At 46.6% G+C, this 19,244-nt stretch overlaps 1 protein-coding gene across 5 annotated transcripts in view; it reads right to left on the bottom strand.

Annotated features, from left to right (window-relative positions):
- CLCN1 (chloride voltage-gated channel 1) overlaps positions 1–19,244 on the bottom strand; it is a 143,793-nt gene that overhangs the window by 36,887 nt on the left and 87,662 nt on the right. For 3 of the 5 annotated variants that reach the window (XM_030536351.1, XM_030536334.1, XM_030536367.1), the window contains exons 2-6: positions 16,423–16,576; positions 14,746–14,892; positions 13,888–14,016; positions 13,644–13,777; positions 11,435–11,512 (exon numbers count right to left, since the gene is read on the bottom strand). In XM_030536351.1, coding sequence (XP_030392211.1) covers positions 11,435–11,512; positions 13,644–13,777; positions 13,888–14,016; positions 14,746–14,892; positions 16,423–16,576 — 642 coding nt within the window. The remainder of the gene's footprint in view (positions 1–11,434; positions 11,513–13,643; positions 13,778–13,887; positions 14,017–14,745; positions 14,893–16,422; positions 16,577–19,244) is intronic. The other 2 variants (XM_030536342.1, XM_030536360.1) reach the window with 2 other exon arrangements.

The following is a 19,244-nucleotide window of genomic DNA, read 5'->3' as shown; positions in this document are numbered from 1 at the left end:
TGGTGGGCTGGGCCAGTTTGTTTACCTGCCCCATCCGCAGGTCCAGCCAGTCACGGCTCCCATTGGCCATGGATCGCTGCTCCAGGCCAATGGGGGCTGCAGAAAGTGGCGCAGGCTGAGGGATGTACTAGCTACCGCTTCCATCAGCCCCCATTGACCCGGAGCAGCGATCCGCGGCCAGTGGGAGCCGTGATCTGCCGGACTTGCAGATGGGGCAGGTAAACAAACCAGCCGAGCCCGCCATGGGCTTTCCCTACACAAGCGGCAACTCCTGTTTGAGAAACACTGGTCTAGAGACAGGGGAGGCCCCAGTTTGCCCAAAGAGGAGCACTGGTGGGTCAAACACGAGCTCAGCAGACCACTTCTGTGTCCCTGACACCCCAAGAAGGGTAGAGGCCATAGCTATAGTGCAGGAGCAAGGCTTGGGTTACGCCCAAGTGCGGAAGTGCCTAGGGACTCATCTTGATTTAATCTTGCCCTGTGTAAACCCCTGAAATCCACTGCTTAAAAATGAGGAGAGAGGAACATACCATTCCTTGTGAAAATATATATCAAAAAGGAAATTACCTCAGAACAAATCCATCCAAACAGGAAATAACATTAAACATACATCTGAACAGGAAATTACGTCAAAAGGAGCTAGCTAGGACAAGAAATGACCTCTATTTGCTACCGTGGCAGAAACAGGAAGCTAAATCATGTTTACGGACAGAAAAGTCATTATGAAAACATGGCATCTGGGTATCTCTGCATTTATTTGCCCCACCTTCAAGGCTGGTGGGCCCAATCAGTTTGTGAGTCTGGAGGGAGGTTTCTTTCACTGCTGTTAGCACCCCGAGCTCATTCCAGTAGTGTTTGCTTTGTGCATGCACATCTCTGATAAGCAGTGAGAGTCCCAAAATCAGAGAAGACTCAGTGAGGTTGGCAAAAGCCAAATGAAATGCCTTTTGCTCTTTCTATGAGTCTATCAGCTCCACGCATGGAGTTTGGAGGGCAAGGAGACCATGGGCAGGGATTCTCCTGTGGTGTATCTATCTTTGTAATTGCTACATGCAACTCCTGTTTCCTCTGTGCTGCACTTCTGCATGTCCAGGAATCTGCTATTTGCTGGGGTGGCTGCCATTTTTGTAAAGCGGAGTTTCTGCAGCCTGTTGCAAAGGACAGACATACATTGGACTGTCCCATGGAGAGGCCACTTCCATTTGTTACTGTTTGCTTTCTTTTACTACTTCCCCACAAAAATATTCTTATGGGAAGCACTGGATCCCCGCGCAGGTATTGTCACTGTGGGGTTGTGGTACCCCAGCCCCTTCTAGAGATCGGACAGCATGCTCAGCAGCCAGCACTAGAGGTGCTCCACACACCATGCTCACATTGTGCATGAGCAATGGAGGATTCTTTACTAGGGTTTGGAGACAAGAAAGGGTGTATGTACACTAGGTGCAAGGCTTAAACATGTATATTAACTGATGTCACAGTCCAGTGGAAAGGTAATGGGCTGCCCACAGGGGTTAAAGTGGAGTGGGATGGGGGCATTCTCCCCTTCCTCTGCTAAATGCAGAGGGAGCTCCCCCTCTTCCCCTTAACTTGGGTAAGCAGTGCCCCTCCACAGCTCACCCTGCTCCTTGGTGCTGTAAGAGATCCTTCTGCTGTTTTAATTTCCTTTAACCCCTAGTTGCTCCTTTAGTCTATCCCTCTTTTGGAGGTGATTAAGTGTTGGCCTGCAGATCCCACTGGCCCATCATCTGGGAGTCCCTTTGCACTGTCCTCTTGTAGTCCAGATAATGAGAGTCTCATGTCTCCTGTTTGTACTGGTGTCATAAACAGATAGCTAAGGGTTAATGTCTCTTTCACCTGAAACACCTGACCAGAGAACCAATCAGGAAACCGGATTTTTTCAACTTTGGGTGGAGGGAAGTTTGTGTAAGAGGTCTTTTGTCTGTCTGCCTGCTGTCTCTGAGCTTTGGAGAAGTAGTTCTATTTTCTAGTCTTCTGTTTCTAAGTGTAAGGACAAAGAGATCAGATAGTAAGTTCTATGGTTTCTTTTCTTTGGTATTTGCATGAATATAAGTGCTGGAAATGCTTTGATTTGTATTCTTTTTGAATAAGGCTGTTTATTCACTATTTTTTTAAGCAATTGACCCTGTGTTGTATCATCTTAATACAGAGAGAACATTTGTATTTTTTCTTTCTTTTTTATATAAAGTTTTCTTTAAGACCTGTTGGAGTTTTTCTTTACTTCAGGGAAATTAAGTCTGTACTCACCAGGGAATTGGTGGGAGGAAGAAATCAGGGGAAAGCTGTGTGTTGGATTGCTAGCCTGATTTTGCATTTCCTCTGGGTGAAGAGGAAAGTGCTTTTGTTCCAGGATTGGGAACGGAGAGGGGGACTCACTCTGCGTAGTTTCACAGAGCTTGTGTCTGTGTATCTCTCCAGGAGCACCTGGAGGGGGGAAGGGAATCAGGATTATCTCCCTTTGTTGTGAGACTCAAGGGATTTGGGTCTTGTGGTCCCCAGGGAAGGTTTTTCAGGGGGACCAGAGTGCCCCAAAACACTCTAATTTTTTGGGTGGTGGCAGCAGTACCAGGTCCAAGCTGGTAACTAAGCTTGGAGGTTTTCATGCTAACCCCCAAATTTTGGACGCTAAGGTCCAGAATCTGGGAATAAGGTTATAACATGGTGTGCAGCGGCGGGATATAGACAGAATCCAGAAGCCAGTAGGAATATTATATTTTTCTTTGCTAAGGGCTTTTTAGCAGAGAGAAACAGTTTGGTTTTAAAAGGGAACCAGAGAGAATTTTTTTTTCTGCTCTCTCTAGCAGTTTGTGGTTTGCATATTAAGTGAGAAGACTGTTAAGGGTCTTTTGTCATGCAATAGCCCTCCCATTAGGTGGCAAGTACCAGCACTTATATGCATGCAAATTAAGTGGTTTTTCTGGTTTCCCTTCATTGAACATTAGCTAGAGAGAGAAAAGGAAAAAAGCACTGTTGCTAGGCAGACTTCTGGAGGCAACAGAGCCTGCAGTTCAAAAGAGAAACACCGGAGGGCACCCCAACACAAGAAAACAGGAACCATGTCTACCAGGACAAAAATGGAGGCCGAAGACCAATTCAAAGAAGCTGAACACAGGCGAGAGATGGAAAAACACAAACAGGAACTAGAAATAAAACAAAAAGAGATGGAGATAAAAGAAAAGGAAGAAAGCCTCAAACTGGCAGCCTTCCAAAGAGAACAGGCAGCCCAAGAGGCAGCACACAAAAGAAAACTAGAAGAAGAAGAGGTGGCCCACCGCCGAGAAATGGAAAAACAACAAAAAGAGAATGAAGAGAAGGAAAAACAGAGAAAACATGAACTGGACTTGGCAAAAGCTGGGCTGCATGTGCCAGCCAACCCTAACAACCCGGCGCCAATTATTGCTCCACAGCACAGGAAATTTCCCACCTACAAGGCAGGTGATGACACCGAGGCCTTCTTGGAAAATTTTGAAAGAGCCTGTCTTGGGTACAGCATCCCCGAAGACCAGTACATGGTAGAATTAAGGCCACACCTCAGTGGACCTTTAGCAGAGGTGGCAGCTGAAATGCCCAAGCCGCAAATGAATGACTATAAACTTTTTCAAACCAAGGCCAGATACAGGATGGGGATAACCCCAGATCATGCCCGTCGGCGCTTCAGAACCCAAAAATGGAAACCAGAGGTGTCATTTCCCAAACACGCCTACTACATTGCAAAAAACTATGAGGCCTGGTTAACAGGAAACAACATTCAAACCTTGGAAGAAGTGAACCTCCTCATACAAATGGAGCAGTTCTTGGATGGTGTTCCTGAAGACATCACACGGTACATACAAGATAGAAATCCCAAAACTATCGCTGAGGCGGGGGAGATTGGAGCCAAATGGATGGAACTGGCAGAAAGCAAAAAAGCTACTGTCAAGGGGAACGATTACCCCAGGGGGCACACAGACCATAAACCCTACAACCGAGGACAGCCAAAGACCCTACATACCACCCAAGTAAAGCCACAGATACCCTACTCTTCAACCTCACCAGTCTCCAGTAACTCACCTCGGCCCAGTGACCCATCAGATGGAAGATGCTTTAAGTGTAATGAACCGGGACATATCAAGGCCAACTGTCCCAAGAACACCATGCGAGTGCAATTCATTACACCACCATCACACCAAAGATCCCCAGGCCCGGATGCCTCTCAAATACCCTTGGAGCGAAGGGAAAATTTGAGAGTGGGCGGAAAGAAGGTTACTGCGTGGAGAGACACGGGGGCACAAGTGTCAGCTATCCACCAATCCTTCGTTGACCCCAAATTCATCAACCCAAAGGCCAAAGTTACAATTTACCCCTTCATGTCACAAGCTGTAGACTTGCCTACAGCTCAACTGCCTGTCCAGTACAAAGGCTGGTCAGGAATGTGGACTTTTGCAGTCTATGACAATTATCCTATCCCCATGCTACTGGGGGAAGACTTGGCCAACCAGGTGAGGCGGGCCAAGAGAGTGGGAATGGTTACCCGTAGCCAAACCAGGCAAGCTTCCAGACCCATTCCTGTTCCTGAGCCGTCCACAGAAGCCCCGTCTGTGTTACCAGAGACCCAGACAGAGGCAGTGGACCCGGATTCCATGCCTACCACTGAAACAGCCACAGCATCTCCAGTCCCAGGCCCGGAACTGGAACAGCAACCAGCACCAGCAAGTGCAACCACATCTTCAAACTCAACGCCAGAGGGCGCCAGCGAGCCAGAACTGGCAGAAGCACACGACAGCCATACCCAAAAGGCTCAGCCAGAGCCTGAAATACCCTCAGGTGCACCAGCGGAGAGCGGTTCACCAGCAACGAAAACAACCCCACCACCTACATCGCTTCCAGAGGGACCAAGCCCAAGTCCACAGTCTGAGGAAGAACTGGTGACCCCAGCCTCAAGGGAACAGTTCCAGGCTGAGCAGGAAGCAGATGACAGCCTTCAGAAAGCTTGGGCGGCGGCACGGAGCACCCCACCGCCTCTCAGCTCTTCTAATCGATCCCGGTTTGTTATAGACCAAGGACTTTTATACAAGGAAATTCTTTCTGGTGGACACCGGGAAGAATGGCAGCCGCAAAAACAGTTGGTGGTTCCAACTAAGTACCAGGGGAAGCTCTTAAGCTTAGCCCATGATCATCCCAGTGGCCATGCTGGGGTGAACAGAACCAAGGACCGGTTGGGGAAGTCCTTCCACTGGGAGGGGATGGGCAAGGATGTTGCCAAGTATGTCCGGTCTTGTGAGGTATGCCAAAGAGTGGGTAAGCCTCAAGACCAGGTCAAGGCCCCTCTCCAGCCACTCCCCATAATTGAGGTCCCATTTCAGCGAGTAGCTGTGGATATTCTGGGCCCTTTCCCAAAAAAGACGCCCAGAGGAAAGCAGTATGTACTGACTTTAGTGGACTTTGCTACCCGGTGGCCAGAAGCAGTAGCTCTAGGCAACACCAGGGCTAACACTGTGTGCCTGGCCCTAACAGACATCTTTGCCAGGGTAGGTTGGCCCTCTGACATCCTTACAGATTCAGGGTCTAATTTCCTGGCAGGGACCATGGAAAAACTGTGGGAAACTCATGGGGTGAATCACTTGGTTGCCACCCCGTACCACCATCAAACCAATGGCCTGGTGGAAAGGTTCAATGGAACTTTGGGGGCCATGATACGAAAATTCATCAACGAATTCTCCAATAATTGGGACCTAGTGTTGCAGCAGTTGCTGTTTGCCTACAGGGCTGTACCACATCCCAGTTTAGGGTTTTCACCATTTGAACTTGTGTATGGTCACGAGGTTAAGGGGCCATTACAGTTGGTGAAGCAGCAATGGGAGGGGTTTACGCCTTCTCCAGGAACTAACATTCTGGACTTTGTAAGCAACCTACAAAGCACCCTCCGACACTCTTTAGCCCTTGCTAGAGAGAACCTAAAGGATGCTCAGGAAGAGCAAAAGGCCTGGTATGACAGACATGCCAGAGAACGTTCCTTCAAGGTAGGACACCAGGTTATGGTCTTGAAGGCGCAACAGGCCCATAAGATGGAAGCATCATGGGAAGGGCCATTCACGGTCCAAGAGCGCCTGGGAGCTGTAAACTACCTCATAGCATTTCCCAATTCCTCACTAAAGCCTAAAGTGTACCATGTTAATTCTCTCAAGCCTTTCTATTCCAGAGACTTACAGGTTTGTCAGTTTACAGTCCAGGGAGATGATGCTGAGTGGCCTGACGGTGTCTACTACGATGGAAAAAAAGACGGTGGCGTGGAAGAGGTGAACCTCTCAACCACCCTGGAACGTCTGCAGCGGCAACAAATCAAGGAGCTGTGCACTAGCTTCGCCCCATTGTTCTCAGCCACCCCAGGACGGACTGAACGGGCATACCACTCCATTGATACAGGTAATGCTCACCCAATCAGAACCCCACCCTACCGGGTGTCTCCTCATGCCCAAGCTGCTATAGACCGGGAGATCCAGAACATGCTACAGATGGGTATAATCCGCCCATCTACCAGTGCATGGGCATCTCCAGTGGTTCTGGTACCCAAACCAGATGGGGAAATACGCTTTTGCGTGGACTACCGTAAGCTAAATGCTGTAACTCGTCCGGACAACTATCCAATGCCACGTACTAATGAGCTATTGGAAAAGTTGGGACGTGCCCAGTTCATCTCTACAGTAGACTTAACCAAGGGGTACTGGCAAGTACCGCTAGATGAACCTGCCAAGCAGAGGTCAGCATTCGTCACCCATGCGGGGGTGTATGAATTCAATGTCCTTCCTTTCGGCCTTCGAAATGCACCCGCCACCTTCCAGAGGCTGGTAGACGGTCTACTAGCTGGACTGGGAGAATTTGCAGTTGCCTACCTCGATGATGTGGCCATTTTTTCAGACTCCTGGCCCGAACACCTACTACACCTGGAAAAGGTCTTTGAGCGCATCAGGCAGGCAGGACTAACTGTTAAGGCCAAAAAGTGTCAAATAGGCCAAAACAGAGTGACTTACCTGGGGCACCAGGTGGGTCGAGGAACCATAAACCCCCTACAGGCCAAGGTGGATGCTATCCAAAAGTGGCCTGTCCCAAGGTCAAAGAAACAGGTCCAATCCTTCTTAGGCTTGGCCGGATACTACAGGCGATTTGTACCACACTACAGCCAAATCGCTGCCCCATTGACCGACCTGACCAAAAAGACCCAGCCAAATGCCGTTAAGTGGACTGATGAGTGTCAAAAAGCCTTTACCCAGCTTAAGGCAACGCTCATGTCGGACCCTGTGCTCAGGGCCCCGGACTTTGACAAGCCATTCCTAGTAACCACGGATGCATCTGAGCGTGGTATAGGAGCAGTGCTCATGCAGGAAGCAACAGATCACAACTTCCATCCTGTCGTGTTTCTCAGCAAGAAACTGTCTGAGAGGGAAAGTCACTGGTCAGTCAGTGAAAAGGAATGCTATGCCATTGTGTACGCCCTGGAAAAGCTACGCCCATATGTTTGGGGACGGCAATTCCAACTACAAACTGACCATGCTGCACTAAAGTGGCTTCATACTGCCAAGGGGAACAACAAGAAACTTCTTCGTTGGAGTTTAGCTCTCCAAGATTTTGATTTTGAAATTCAACACATCACAGGAGCTTCTAACAAAGTTGCTGATGCACTCTCCCGTGAAAGTTTCCCAGAATCCAGTAGTTAAAAAGTGTTCTTAAAATCTAAAGTCTGTTAGTTATATACTTAGTAGTATATGTAAAGGTGCATGTGTTGTATTAATCTGTTTATTTTCAAGTTCTAGAAGAAATTGCCGCCAGTGAGCTTCCCCACTGTCTGCAATTTGGGGGGCGTGTCATAAACAGATAGCTAAGGGTTAATGTCTCTTTCACCTGAAACACCTGACCAGAGAACCAATCAGGAAACCGGATTTTTTCAACTTTGGGTGGAGGGAAGTTTGTGTAAGAGGTCTTTTGTCTGTCTGCCTGCTGTCTCTGAGCTTTGGAGAAGTAGTTCTATTTTCTAGTCTTCTGTTTCTAAGTGTAAGGACAAAGAGATCAGATAGTAAGTTCTATGGTTTCTTTTCTTTGGTATTTGCATGAATATAAGTGCTGGAAATGCTTTGATTTGTATTCTTTTTGAATAAGGCTGTTTATTCACTATTTTTTTAAGCAATTGACCCTGTGTTGTATCATCTTAATACAGAGAGAACATTTGTATTTTTTCTTTCTTTTTTATATAAAGTTTTCTTTAAGACCTGTTGGAGTTTTTCTTTACTTCAGGGAAATTAAGTCTGTACTCACCAGGGAATTGGTGGGAGGAAGAAATCAGGGGAAAGCTGTGTGTTGGATTGCTAGCCTGATTTTGCATTTCCTCTGGGTGAAGAGGAAAGTGCTTTTGTTCCAGGATTGGGAACGGAGAGGGGGACTCACTCTGCGTAGTTTCACAGAGCTTGTGTCTGTGTATCTCTCCAGGAGCACCTGGAGGGGGGAAGGGAATCAGGATTATCTCCCTTTGTTGTGAGACTCAAGGGATTTGGGTCTTGTGGTCCCCAGGGAAGGTTTTTCAGGGGGACCAGAGTGCCCCAAAACACTCTAATTTTTTGGGTGGTGGCAGCAGTACCAGGTCCAAGCTGGTAACTAAGCTTGGAGGTTTTCATGCTAACCCCCAAATTTTGGACGCTAAGGTCCAGAATCTGGGAATAAGGTTATAACAACTGGCCCTCAGCCAGTCACAGCCTGCTTCTCCGCTAGACACCTAGCTCTCATCCAGCCTCCTTGTTGCAGCTCTCAGGCTGCCTGCTATCCGGGGCAGCTCTAGGCATTTTGCCACCCCAAGCACAGCAGGCAGGCTGCCTTCGGCAGCTTGCCTGCGGGAGGTCCCTGGTCCCGCGGATTCAGCGGCACGCCTGCAGGAGGTCTGCCAAACCCATGGGACCAGCAGACTCTCCGCAGGCATGCCGTCGAAGGCAACCTGCCTGTTGCCCTCATGGCAAAGGGCAAAGCGCCCCCCGTGGCTTGCTGCCCCGAGCATGCGCTTGGCATACTGGTGCCTGGAGCCGCCCCTGCTGCTACCTAGCCTTCCCTCTGAACCCAACTTCAAGCTGCCTCCGGCCCGCTGATCCACTCTCACACACCTATCTCTGTCTCTCTCCCTGAGAAGGATCCCCTGCCCTCTGGATGTCTGGTCTGTTACCAGTCTGCTAAGCATCCAGGAGCCCTCTATTGGCTAGATACTAAACTGGCTGGTTTTTGTTTATGGCAAACAGTAATGAAATGATCTCTTTCGGCTGGCCTGAGCCAAGACTGGGCTACAGTTTATTACTCCCCTCATTCACTCCATCTAAAGACAGGAAGTGAAGTATTTGCTTCAAGGAAATAACACAGTATTTGAACAACCATCAAATTCTGAATACCCTCAAAATTACCCTGGGCACAGTGTCCAAGTGATCAGAGTAGGGCCTTGAGGCAGGGTGGGCACACTCAGACACACACTCAGACACACACTCAGGACTAATTAAAAGGGAAAAATTCTATGACAAATGATCTATGTATAGTTTTCTCTAGGGTGGCCAGACGTCCCAATAAAATTGGGACCATCCTTATATTTAGGTGTTTGTCCGACGTCCCAACCGATCTTTGGTCGGGACGCAATTTGTCCCGATATTTCACTCTGCTGGCAGCACTCGCTTTTTTTTTTCCCCTCCTTCTAGCTGCTCTGCCGGCAGCACTTCTTTCCCCCCCTCTGCCAGCAGACACCCCTCCCACCCATGTGTCCCAATATTTTCTCTCTCTCGTCTGGTCACCCTAGTTTTCTCCCTCTTGACTGGAGGCTGTTGCACCTTGTGTATTTTTGCCCTGGGCCTTGCCCATCTAGCCAAAGGATAAATATAGTTCTGCCATATGTGTTATTTAAGACAGTGGCTCTGATTCAGAAGCAAAGATATGAGTGATTAACATTCACATATTTATCCACAGCCATATTATTCTCTAGCTTACTGATAAACATCTTATTTTGTGCACTAAAAATATAACTTCCTGTTCATGAGTAATATCATTCGCTGTCCATGATTGATGTCACTCCTCACCACTATGTTTTTTGGGTCTTCCTCTCTATTGTAGAAGGTGGTCTTTACTGATTGTGTAGACAGACCCACCTTTGGATGTTTGGCCTATACATGGGGACTAAATAGGCTCAGCCATTAGTGATGACACTTCCTGCCCAAATGTCACTTCCTCTGTGGCATTTTTCCCATAATCCACCTCACCTTTCCACCCTCCCTTGCTTTTCACCCTCCACCATTACACGAAAAAAGAAATAACATTTCACTACAGAACTGGGAAGAAGGTAAGTCTGTGCAGAACTTGTCTTCATGCAGGAGATTCACAGTGAGAGAGTTAAGGTGATGTATACAAAATGTCATATATAAGAATACACTTGCCTCCAAGAGGAGCCCCGAAGCAACATCCAACTCCAACCGCGCAAGCCGCCACCACGAGTTCGAGCTGCCTGTACACATTCTGGAACAGAGAGCCCAGCCAGAGAAGGGCATGCCAGGGTTAGAGGGAGCACAGCCACAGAGTTAGTCCCCACATCCTCTGAGTGAAGCAACAGCCAGCAGCAAATGCAGCCGTCTCTGCTATGGTGAGCCGGGCTCTAACACTGTCAGTCTTTAGTACAGTAAGCTTGTCTCTAATATGGAGATCTGGTCAGTAAGTACAGCCAAGGTCAACTGTACTACAGTGATGTGGTGCCTGCATGCCACCAATCTACTCCTGTGCACCAGTCTCTATACAGATCTGGCCTATATAAACAACTGCTGTAGTTATCTTATATTACACAGCCAGTCTCTGCAGGGAGCCAGTCTGCACAAGCTGTTTCTATTACAGTGAGTCAGTCTCTCTATACAGCATATAGTTAGCCTCTAGGGACACTGCCAGTCTCAATAAACAGCTCATCACTATAGCGATCTTTTTACTGCAAAGGCTGTTTCTACAGCAGACATATAGGCTGCTCCTATGATTAGCAGTGCTCTGTGCATGCACATTCTAAGACAGACTGGTCTTTATGCAAAGCTACTTGGCAAGTCTTTATGCATGGAGGGTGACTACAATGAGGCAGCTTATGGCTTCTGCACTATCAGAATCCAGACTTGCCAGACCCATATTCCTATCCAGTCTGTTCTGTAACTTAGTAGGCCACATACCTGGCCAGTCCTTATAGCTTACTGGGCTGTATACTTGGCCACTCTCCATAATCCTGGTCAGTATATGTAATGTTCTGGTCTGTAACACCTTGGTGAACTCACTGCATTCCCTGTACCAATATCCTGCCCCCTCCGCTGCTATGCCCTCCTCTGGAGAAGAAATCATGTTGCCCCTCCCAGGAGATGGAGAGCTTCAGGGTAAGTGCACGCAGAAACCTGTGCCTTACCTCATACACACCACAGAAGATTGACATGAACTTGCTGAGCACAGCAGCGCAGATGCTGGCAATGTGCACAAATGGACCCTGTCAGAGAAGAGAAGGGGAAAGACGATGAGGAAAGAGGGTCAGTGACATTGTTCCACTGACATGGATTTAATAAACACAGATGTTGGTGCACGCTCTCCTCTCTCTCTCTCTCTCTGGTCATCTCTGCCTCTCTCCTCCCATCTCTCCCCTCTTTCTCTCAGGTAGAAAATGAGTGATTTGAAGGTACCTCAGCATCTTTCTGTGACGAGTTCAGTCACAGAGACCCCCTTGTGAATCACTCATCCAAATATTTATGAAAAACAACTAGAAAGAGGCTGCGACAGGTTCGGTCACCGAGACTTTCTTGGGACTGTCACCTGATGTGCTGAGATTATCTCTGAGCCCATTTTACCTGCCAACGTGGGACTCCAGAACCCTGCCTTGTTGAGCCAGACATGCTAGCCTGCTGCAACACAGACCTAGGTCTGGTCCTCGCTCCCAAAGGTGCAGACTTTAACCAAAACCTGCTCGGCAAGTACTCTTGCTCCAGCACCCAGATGCCCAGTTCCCAATGGGATCCAAACCCCAAATAAATATGTTTTACTCTGCATAAAGCTTATACAGGGTAAACTCATAAATTGTCCGCCTTCTATAACACCCATAGAGAGAGATACAGCTGTTTGCTCCCCCATGTTTTAATCACTTACTCTAGGTTAATTAATAAACAAAAGCGATTTTAAAAAGTATAGGATTAGTATAAAAAAGTATAAAAAGTAGGATTTAAGTGGATTCAAATAATAACAGAACAAAGTAAGTTACCAAGTAAAATAAAGCAAAAACACACAAGTCTAAGCCTAATACATTAAGAAACTGATTATAGATAATATCTCACCCTCAGAGATGTTCCAATAAGCTTCTTTCAAAGACTAAACTCCTTCCTAGTTTGGGCCCAATCCTTTCCCCTGGTATAGTCCTTGTTAGTTCCAGCTCAGGTGGTAACGAGGGTTTACTCATAGACTTTAAGGTCAGAAGGGACTATTATGATCTTCTAGTATGACCTCCTGCACAACGCAGGCCACAGAATCTCACCCACCCATTCCTGTAACAAACCCCTGACCTATGTCTGAGCTACTGAAGTCCTCAACTTGTGGTTTAAAAACTTCAAGGTGCAGAGAATCATCCAGCAAGTGACCCATGCCCCATGCTGCAGAGGAAGGCAAAAAACAAACAAACCCAGGGCCTCTGCCAATCTGCCCTGGAGGAAAATTCCTTCCTGACCCCAAATATGGCAATCAGCTAAACCCTGAGCATGTGGGCAAGACTCACTAGACAGACACCCAGGAAAGCATTCTCGGTAGTAACTCAGATCCCACCCTATCTAGTGTCTCATCACAGGTCATTGGGCATATTTATCTCTAATAGTCAAAGATCAATTAATTGACAAAATTAGGCTATCCCATCATACCATCCCCTCCATGGTTTTCTCATGACTGCAGCCTTCTTTGTTCTCTTACATCCCCTTTTATAGCTTTGGCACAAGGTGGTAATCTTTTGTCTCTCTGGATCCCCACCCCTCTTTCTAAATGGAAGAGAACCAGGTTTAAGATGGATTCCACCATACTTCCTGGGCTGGCTTACATGAACACAGGAAGGCTTGCAAGTAAACAGAGCTATTTGCAACCAATTGTCCTAGCCAATGGAAGCCATCAAGATTCTACACCATCATCAATAGTCCACACTTTGCATAATTACAATAGGACCTCAGAGTTATACTTTATATTTCTAGCTTCAGTTACAAGAATGATACATACATTCAAATAAGATGAACACACTCAGTAGATTTGTAATGATACCTTATAATAGACCTTTTGCATAAAGCATATTCCAGTTACATCATATTTACACTCATACGCATATTTCCATAAAACATTATGGAGTGCAACTTCACACTTCCTTTAATCCTTTCTCTATCGAACCTTTTACAGAGTCAGGAAAATGACCAATGGGAGGTCAATGCTGTAGGGAAATTCAGAAACAAAAGCAGAGCAGTGGTGGTGGAGTGAAATGGCCCCTTGTCCAAAAAGATAAGATAGTTATAGCCCCTTCCTCCCCAGGGCTTCACAGTGCCCAAAGAGACACCTGTACCTGCCTCCCCCTCCCTGCACACACACACAATAGCAACACTCACCTCTTTCCCTATAGGCATGCCACTCCCCAGCCCAGCTGTCAGGCCTACAACTTTGGCCACAAAAGCTTTGAGTGTGAGGTATTCCTTGAGGACCACTCCCCGCATGATTGTCTTCAGCTCAGGAATCCCAGACCCTGAAAAAAACCAGAACAGACAATGAATAAATAAGCCATAGAAACAAGAAACATGCCATACAGAAAAAGAAACAGACAAAAGCAGATCTTCCCTTGCCCCCTGCTCTCACCAACAGCCTGTGGGGAGACGAGGTGGCAAAAGACAGCAGCAAAGAGGATGAGGATGAGGGGGTAGGTGACCCAGGCCAGGTACTGCATAGGGACACTCGGGTGCAGCTCCTTGTACATCCACTTGTAAGCTGTGGACAGACAGAACAGGAGTCAGTGAGAGCAGCACCTCCCCAGCGGGGTTCATGAGCATCAAACAAACCCAGCTCAAAAGCACAGGTTGGCCCAACTGAGAACAATCCAACCACGTCCAGGACAGAACCCCTCAGCAGAAAGGGGTCCTGCCAGCAGAGGGCAGGTGTCACAGGGAGCAATGTGTTATTAGGGGGAAGTGAAACACAAGGCTGAAAGACCCTGAAAACTGAATTCACCCAAGTAGAAAGAGAGTCTCCCAAAATAGGCTGTGGGGGCTGGATTAGAGAAGCTGTGTGTATGTATTTATCTTGAGGGGAGAAATATGATATTAAATTAACAGGACTTCATAGTCAAGCCTTACTGTTCAGCCTTGGCCTATAACTGTTAAATATCCTAAGCTAAACAAGGGATGTCTGGCCTATGTTTTGAGGCGAAACTTCCAAATAAAATGAATGTTCTGCAACTACTTTGTGACTCTAGAGGATACTCTCCCCTCTGGGTCAGTACTGACCCCAGTGCCCCAGCGAGAAGAGCTGTGCTCAGGAAGTGGTGTGGGCAACAAACTAGGGGATATTCTGCCCTGGGAGTTAGTACTGACCCCAACATCCCAGCATGGCACTATGGGGCAATGTGCTGCAGGCAGTTAGTGCTGAAGGATGAGGAACATGGGATATTAGGCATAGAAGTGAATTGTTCATGTGATTTATGAGGCAGTTTCATAGCACCTGGATGGGACCCACCCTGCAGGCTCTTGGCGCTGGCATAATCCATTCCCCAGCTCACCAGCGCCATGACCAGACCCAACAGAACCAGGAATATCCAGTCTTCTCCAAGCTTCTTGGTAACATATTTCTGAATGTGTCTAGCACAATCTGCGGATGAGAAAGAGTGTTGAGGCAAGATGTTAAGCCATGGAGGGTCAAGAAATATTGAGGAAGCCCCCTGTCTGTCTCTTCTTTCCCTTATTGAGAATGGCAAGATAGCAGTGTGACATTCTATATCTTGGGGGAGCACCCTGTAACCCCCATATTCCTCATTTATATATAATTGTAATCTTGCATATAAAGCAGGCCATGTCAGGTATCGGGGAAAGGTTATAATCTGCTGAAGGTCATTTCTCTATCCATGTATGTATATCATTAATGCCTATGAAGTTGTGAGATTGTGTTGTATGGTTGTCACTAAAATATGCTGTAAATTGGGGAATCAGCTTGATATTAGCTCCCCAGAGGCAACAGCAAGGAAAGTAACCAACGCCCAGGCGGGGTGTCAAACAACCCATCAACAACCATTGTCCAGCAAGGGAGCTACAATGCAATGACTCGCCTGTATTTTAGGGACTGCAACATCCAGTGGGGTGAGAAAACTGCTTAATCTAGATGTTGCCCAGTCTAAATAGAGTTGACAGTTCAGACTGCGTGCTTATATTTTATTTCTTTTAGTGACTTACTCTGACTTTCTGCCTATCACTTAATAGCACTTAAAATTTATCTTTTGTAGTCAGTACATTTGTTTAACTGTTTATCTTTACCAGCGAGTTTGTATGAAGTGTGTGGTAAATCTGCTCAGGTTTGGCAAAGGCTGGTGTATGTCCACCTTCCATTGATGAAGTGGTGAACCAATTAATAAATCAGTGTTGCCCATCTTGAGCAGTGCAAGACAGTATATTCCTGGGGTACAGTGCTGGGAGCTGGGGGGATTTGGCTCTGGTGCCTTTCTCTGTGTGATTCATGAGTGGTTCTGGGAGCATTCTTGCAATATAGCTAGGTGTGGGGCTCCACACGCTGTTGTGCTGAGTGATCACAGCGCCTGGAGGGACTTGCTGTTGGTTGTTAGCAAGGCATTGTGAGAAGCAGCCCAGGCTGGAGAGAGTTCAGGGGGCACAGCGGTCCCACAATCCCAGGCTGCACCCCGGGGATCCCATCACAAGCAGTTCCTGGGGAAACATCATGTTTGAGTGCTGGACAACTCGGCACCTATCTCTGTGCTATACACTACTGCAAAGTCCTCTGCAGTATGGGAAGGATGGGGAGTTTAACCTCTTGCGCACTGGAAGGAGAGATCTCCTCAAATGATCCCACAAGTGTGAGAAAGGCCTCTCCATCCTGGACAGGAGATCTGTAACCTACTGTGTGATGAAATGAGAGACTTCTCTGAGAAAAACTATCCCTTGCTGTCACACATATTCCTGGGGGGCAGGTGGAAAAGGAAATTTAGCCTCTGCTAGCTTCTCTTCCACCCAGTGGGACTTCTTCCTCCTTCTTCTGGAACAAGGCTCACTTGTCCCCCTTTTGCCTCACTTGAATTCCATCCCTCTGCACCTCCAGCTTGAACAGTGGCAGTTTGTCCATCCTTTGGTAATAAAGTGAGCCTGTCTGTCCAGTGAGGCTGAGTGGTCCTACCTTGGCATTTGGAGTACCGCTCCTCTTTGACGTCTGTCTGACTGCCCCGTTTCTGGGGGCTTTGGCTGTTCCCTTGGGTCTTTTTCTCACTCAGTAGTTTTGCAGCTTCCTTCTGTGCAAAGTCAGAGAGCTGGTCTGTGTACTGCCCATAGAGCTAGAGGAGCCAGCAGAGGGAAAGATGAGAGGGGGAAAAGCAGGGTTAATCTCCCAATTCACAGACAGAGACAAAGAGACAGCTCCACAGATGGACAGAGACTTCCACAGACTGTCAGATGCATAGACCCAAGCAAACCCAAACAGAGAAGAGAGAAACACAGGAAGACCCAGATAGACAGTTTTTCTCACTGTCCTTCTCTGCTGGTCCCTAAATATTGGGAGGAAACGAGTTCACACCCACAGTAACTGATCCATTGTTCCCTGTCAACAATCTCTCCTCATCATCTCCAGCCACTTACAACTGGGCGTGATCTCTGTGAGCAGCTCCCCTCCACACCAAGCGTGGTCTGGGATTGCAGGTGGCATGAATACTACATACTCCATGTGACTGATCTTCCCTCAAACATGTCTGTCTCCTTTTACCATATTGCTGGGGCCAGGCCACCATCCAGAGCCTACTCCGGGGCTAAAGACTCCCAACAACTTCCGTTCCTAGCAAGGACCAACAGGCTCATTTAGAGCAGAATGGGGTTTTTGCTGACTGTCCCATCCTCCCTCCAAATTGTGCCAGAATTGATTTTGTGATCGTAAAACCACCGGTGATAGTTCAAGCTCAGCTTGAATCTCTCAATGGTGACAAACCATCTTTCTCCATTGCCTTGACTTAACTGTAGTATTAAAGCTGCATTTTCCCTACAGTGGTTTAAAATGTGGCCTTGCTTTAAAAAGCATCTCCATATAAATGCCATGAGAGGGCTATGTGTTTATCATTTCTCAGATCAAACGTATGCAGTTTACTAGTAAAAAACCATTTTTACCTGCTGCCAACTTTGCACATTCAGCCTGGTATTTGAGAGTCAAGCTGGGCTCCTTCCCTCTTCATAAACCATAATAAAAGTTCTGCTACACAAATTATGTCCTCACTGACACCTGTGCAACCGCACTGTCTTCAAAGTGTAGTATTATTTGTGACTGTAAACTGCCCTCCCAGAAAAGGTACAGGTGTCACAGAGATCCTAATCTGACTGTTATTATATTGATATTGTGCATAGAATCTCTATGGATAGTAATTACATGCTCTAATAAGAATATAACAGTAGGGATCTATTATCAATCACCTGACCAGGACAGTGATAGTGACAATGAAATGCTAAGGGAGATTAGAGAGGCTATCAAAATAAAGAACTCAATAACAGTGGAGGATTTCAATTATCCCCATATTGACTGGGTACATGTCACCTCAGGATGAAATGCAGAGACAGCATTTCTTGATACTTGAAATGACTGCTTCTTGGAGCAGCTGGTACAGGAACCCGCAAAGGAAGAGGCATTTCTCAATTTCGTCCTGAGTGGAGCGCAGGAGCTGGTCCAAGAGGTAACTGTAACAGGACCACTTGGAAATAGTGACCATAGTATAATAACATATAACATTCCTGTGGTGGGAAGAACACCTCAACAGCCCAACACTGTGGCATTTAATTTCAGAAAGGAAAACTATGCAAAAATGAGGAGGTAAGTTAAACAGGAATTAAAAGGTATAGTGACTAGAGTGAAATCCCTGCAAGCTGCATGGACACTTTTCAAATACACTATAATAGAGGCCCAACTTAAATGTATACCCCAAATTAAAAAAACACAGCAAAAGAACTAAAAAAGAGCCACCATGACTTAACAACCATGTAAAAGAAGCAGTGAGAGATAAAAAAGCATCTTTAAAAAAGTGGAAGTCTAATCCTAGTGAGGTAAATAGAAAGGAGCATAAACTGCCAAATTAAGTGTAAAAATGTAATAAGAAAAGCCAAAAAGGAGTTTGAAGAACAGCTAGACAAAAACTCAAAGGTAATAACAAAATGGTTTTTAAGTACATCAGAAGCAGGAAGCCTGCTAAACAACCAGTGGGGTGATCGAGATACAAAAGGAGCACTTAAAGACAATAAAGTCATTGCGAAGAAACTAAATGAATTCCTTGCTGGAGTCTTCACGGCTGAGGATGTTAGGGAGATTCCCAAACCTGAGCTGGTTTTTGTAGGTGACACATTTGAGGAAATGTCACAGATTGTAAGTGTCACTAGAGGAGGTTTTGGAATTAATTGATAAACTTAACAGTAACAAGTCACAGGGACCAGATGGCATTCACCCAAGAGTTCTGAAAGAACTCAAATGTGTAATTGCAGAACTATTAACAAGGGTTTGTAACCTGTCCTTTAAATCAGCTTCTGTACCCAGTGAGTGGAAGATAGCTAATGTAACGCCAATATTTAAAAAGGGCTCTAGAGGTGATCCCGGCAATTACAGACCAGTAAGTCTAACATCAGTACCAGGCAAATTAGTTGAAACAATAGTAAAGACTAAAATTGTCAGACACATAGAAGAACATAACTTGTTGGGCAAAAGTCAACATGGTTTCTGTAAAGGGAAATCATGTTTTACTAATCTATTAGAGTTCTTTGAAGGGTCAAACAAACATGTGGACAAGGGGGATCCAGTGGACATAGTGTACTTAGACTTCCAGAAAGCCTTTGACAAGGTTCCACACCAAAGACTCTTGTGTAAATTAAGTTGTCATGGGATAAGAGGGAAGATCCTTTCACGGATTGAGAACTGGTTAAAAGACAGGCAACAAAGGTGGGAATAAATGGTAAATTTTCAGAATGGAGATGGGTAAG

The sequence above is a fragment of the Gopherus evgoodei genome, chromosome 1 (assembly GCF_007399415.2).
Source record: "Gopherus evgoodei ecotype Sinaloan lineage chromosome 1, rGopEvg1_v1.p, whole genome shotgun sequence".
Taxonomy (NCBI): Eukaryota; Metazoa; Chordata; order Testudines; family Testudinidae; genus Gopherus; species Gopherus evgoodei.
Note: the sequence above shows the minus strand (reverse complement) of the source record. Positions and strands in the feature narration are given on the sequence as shown.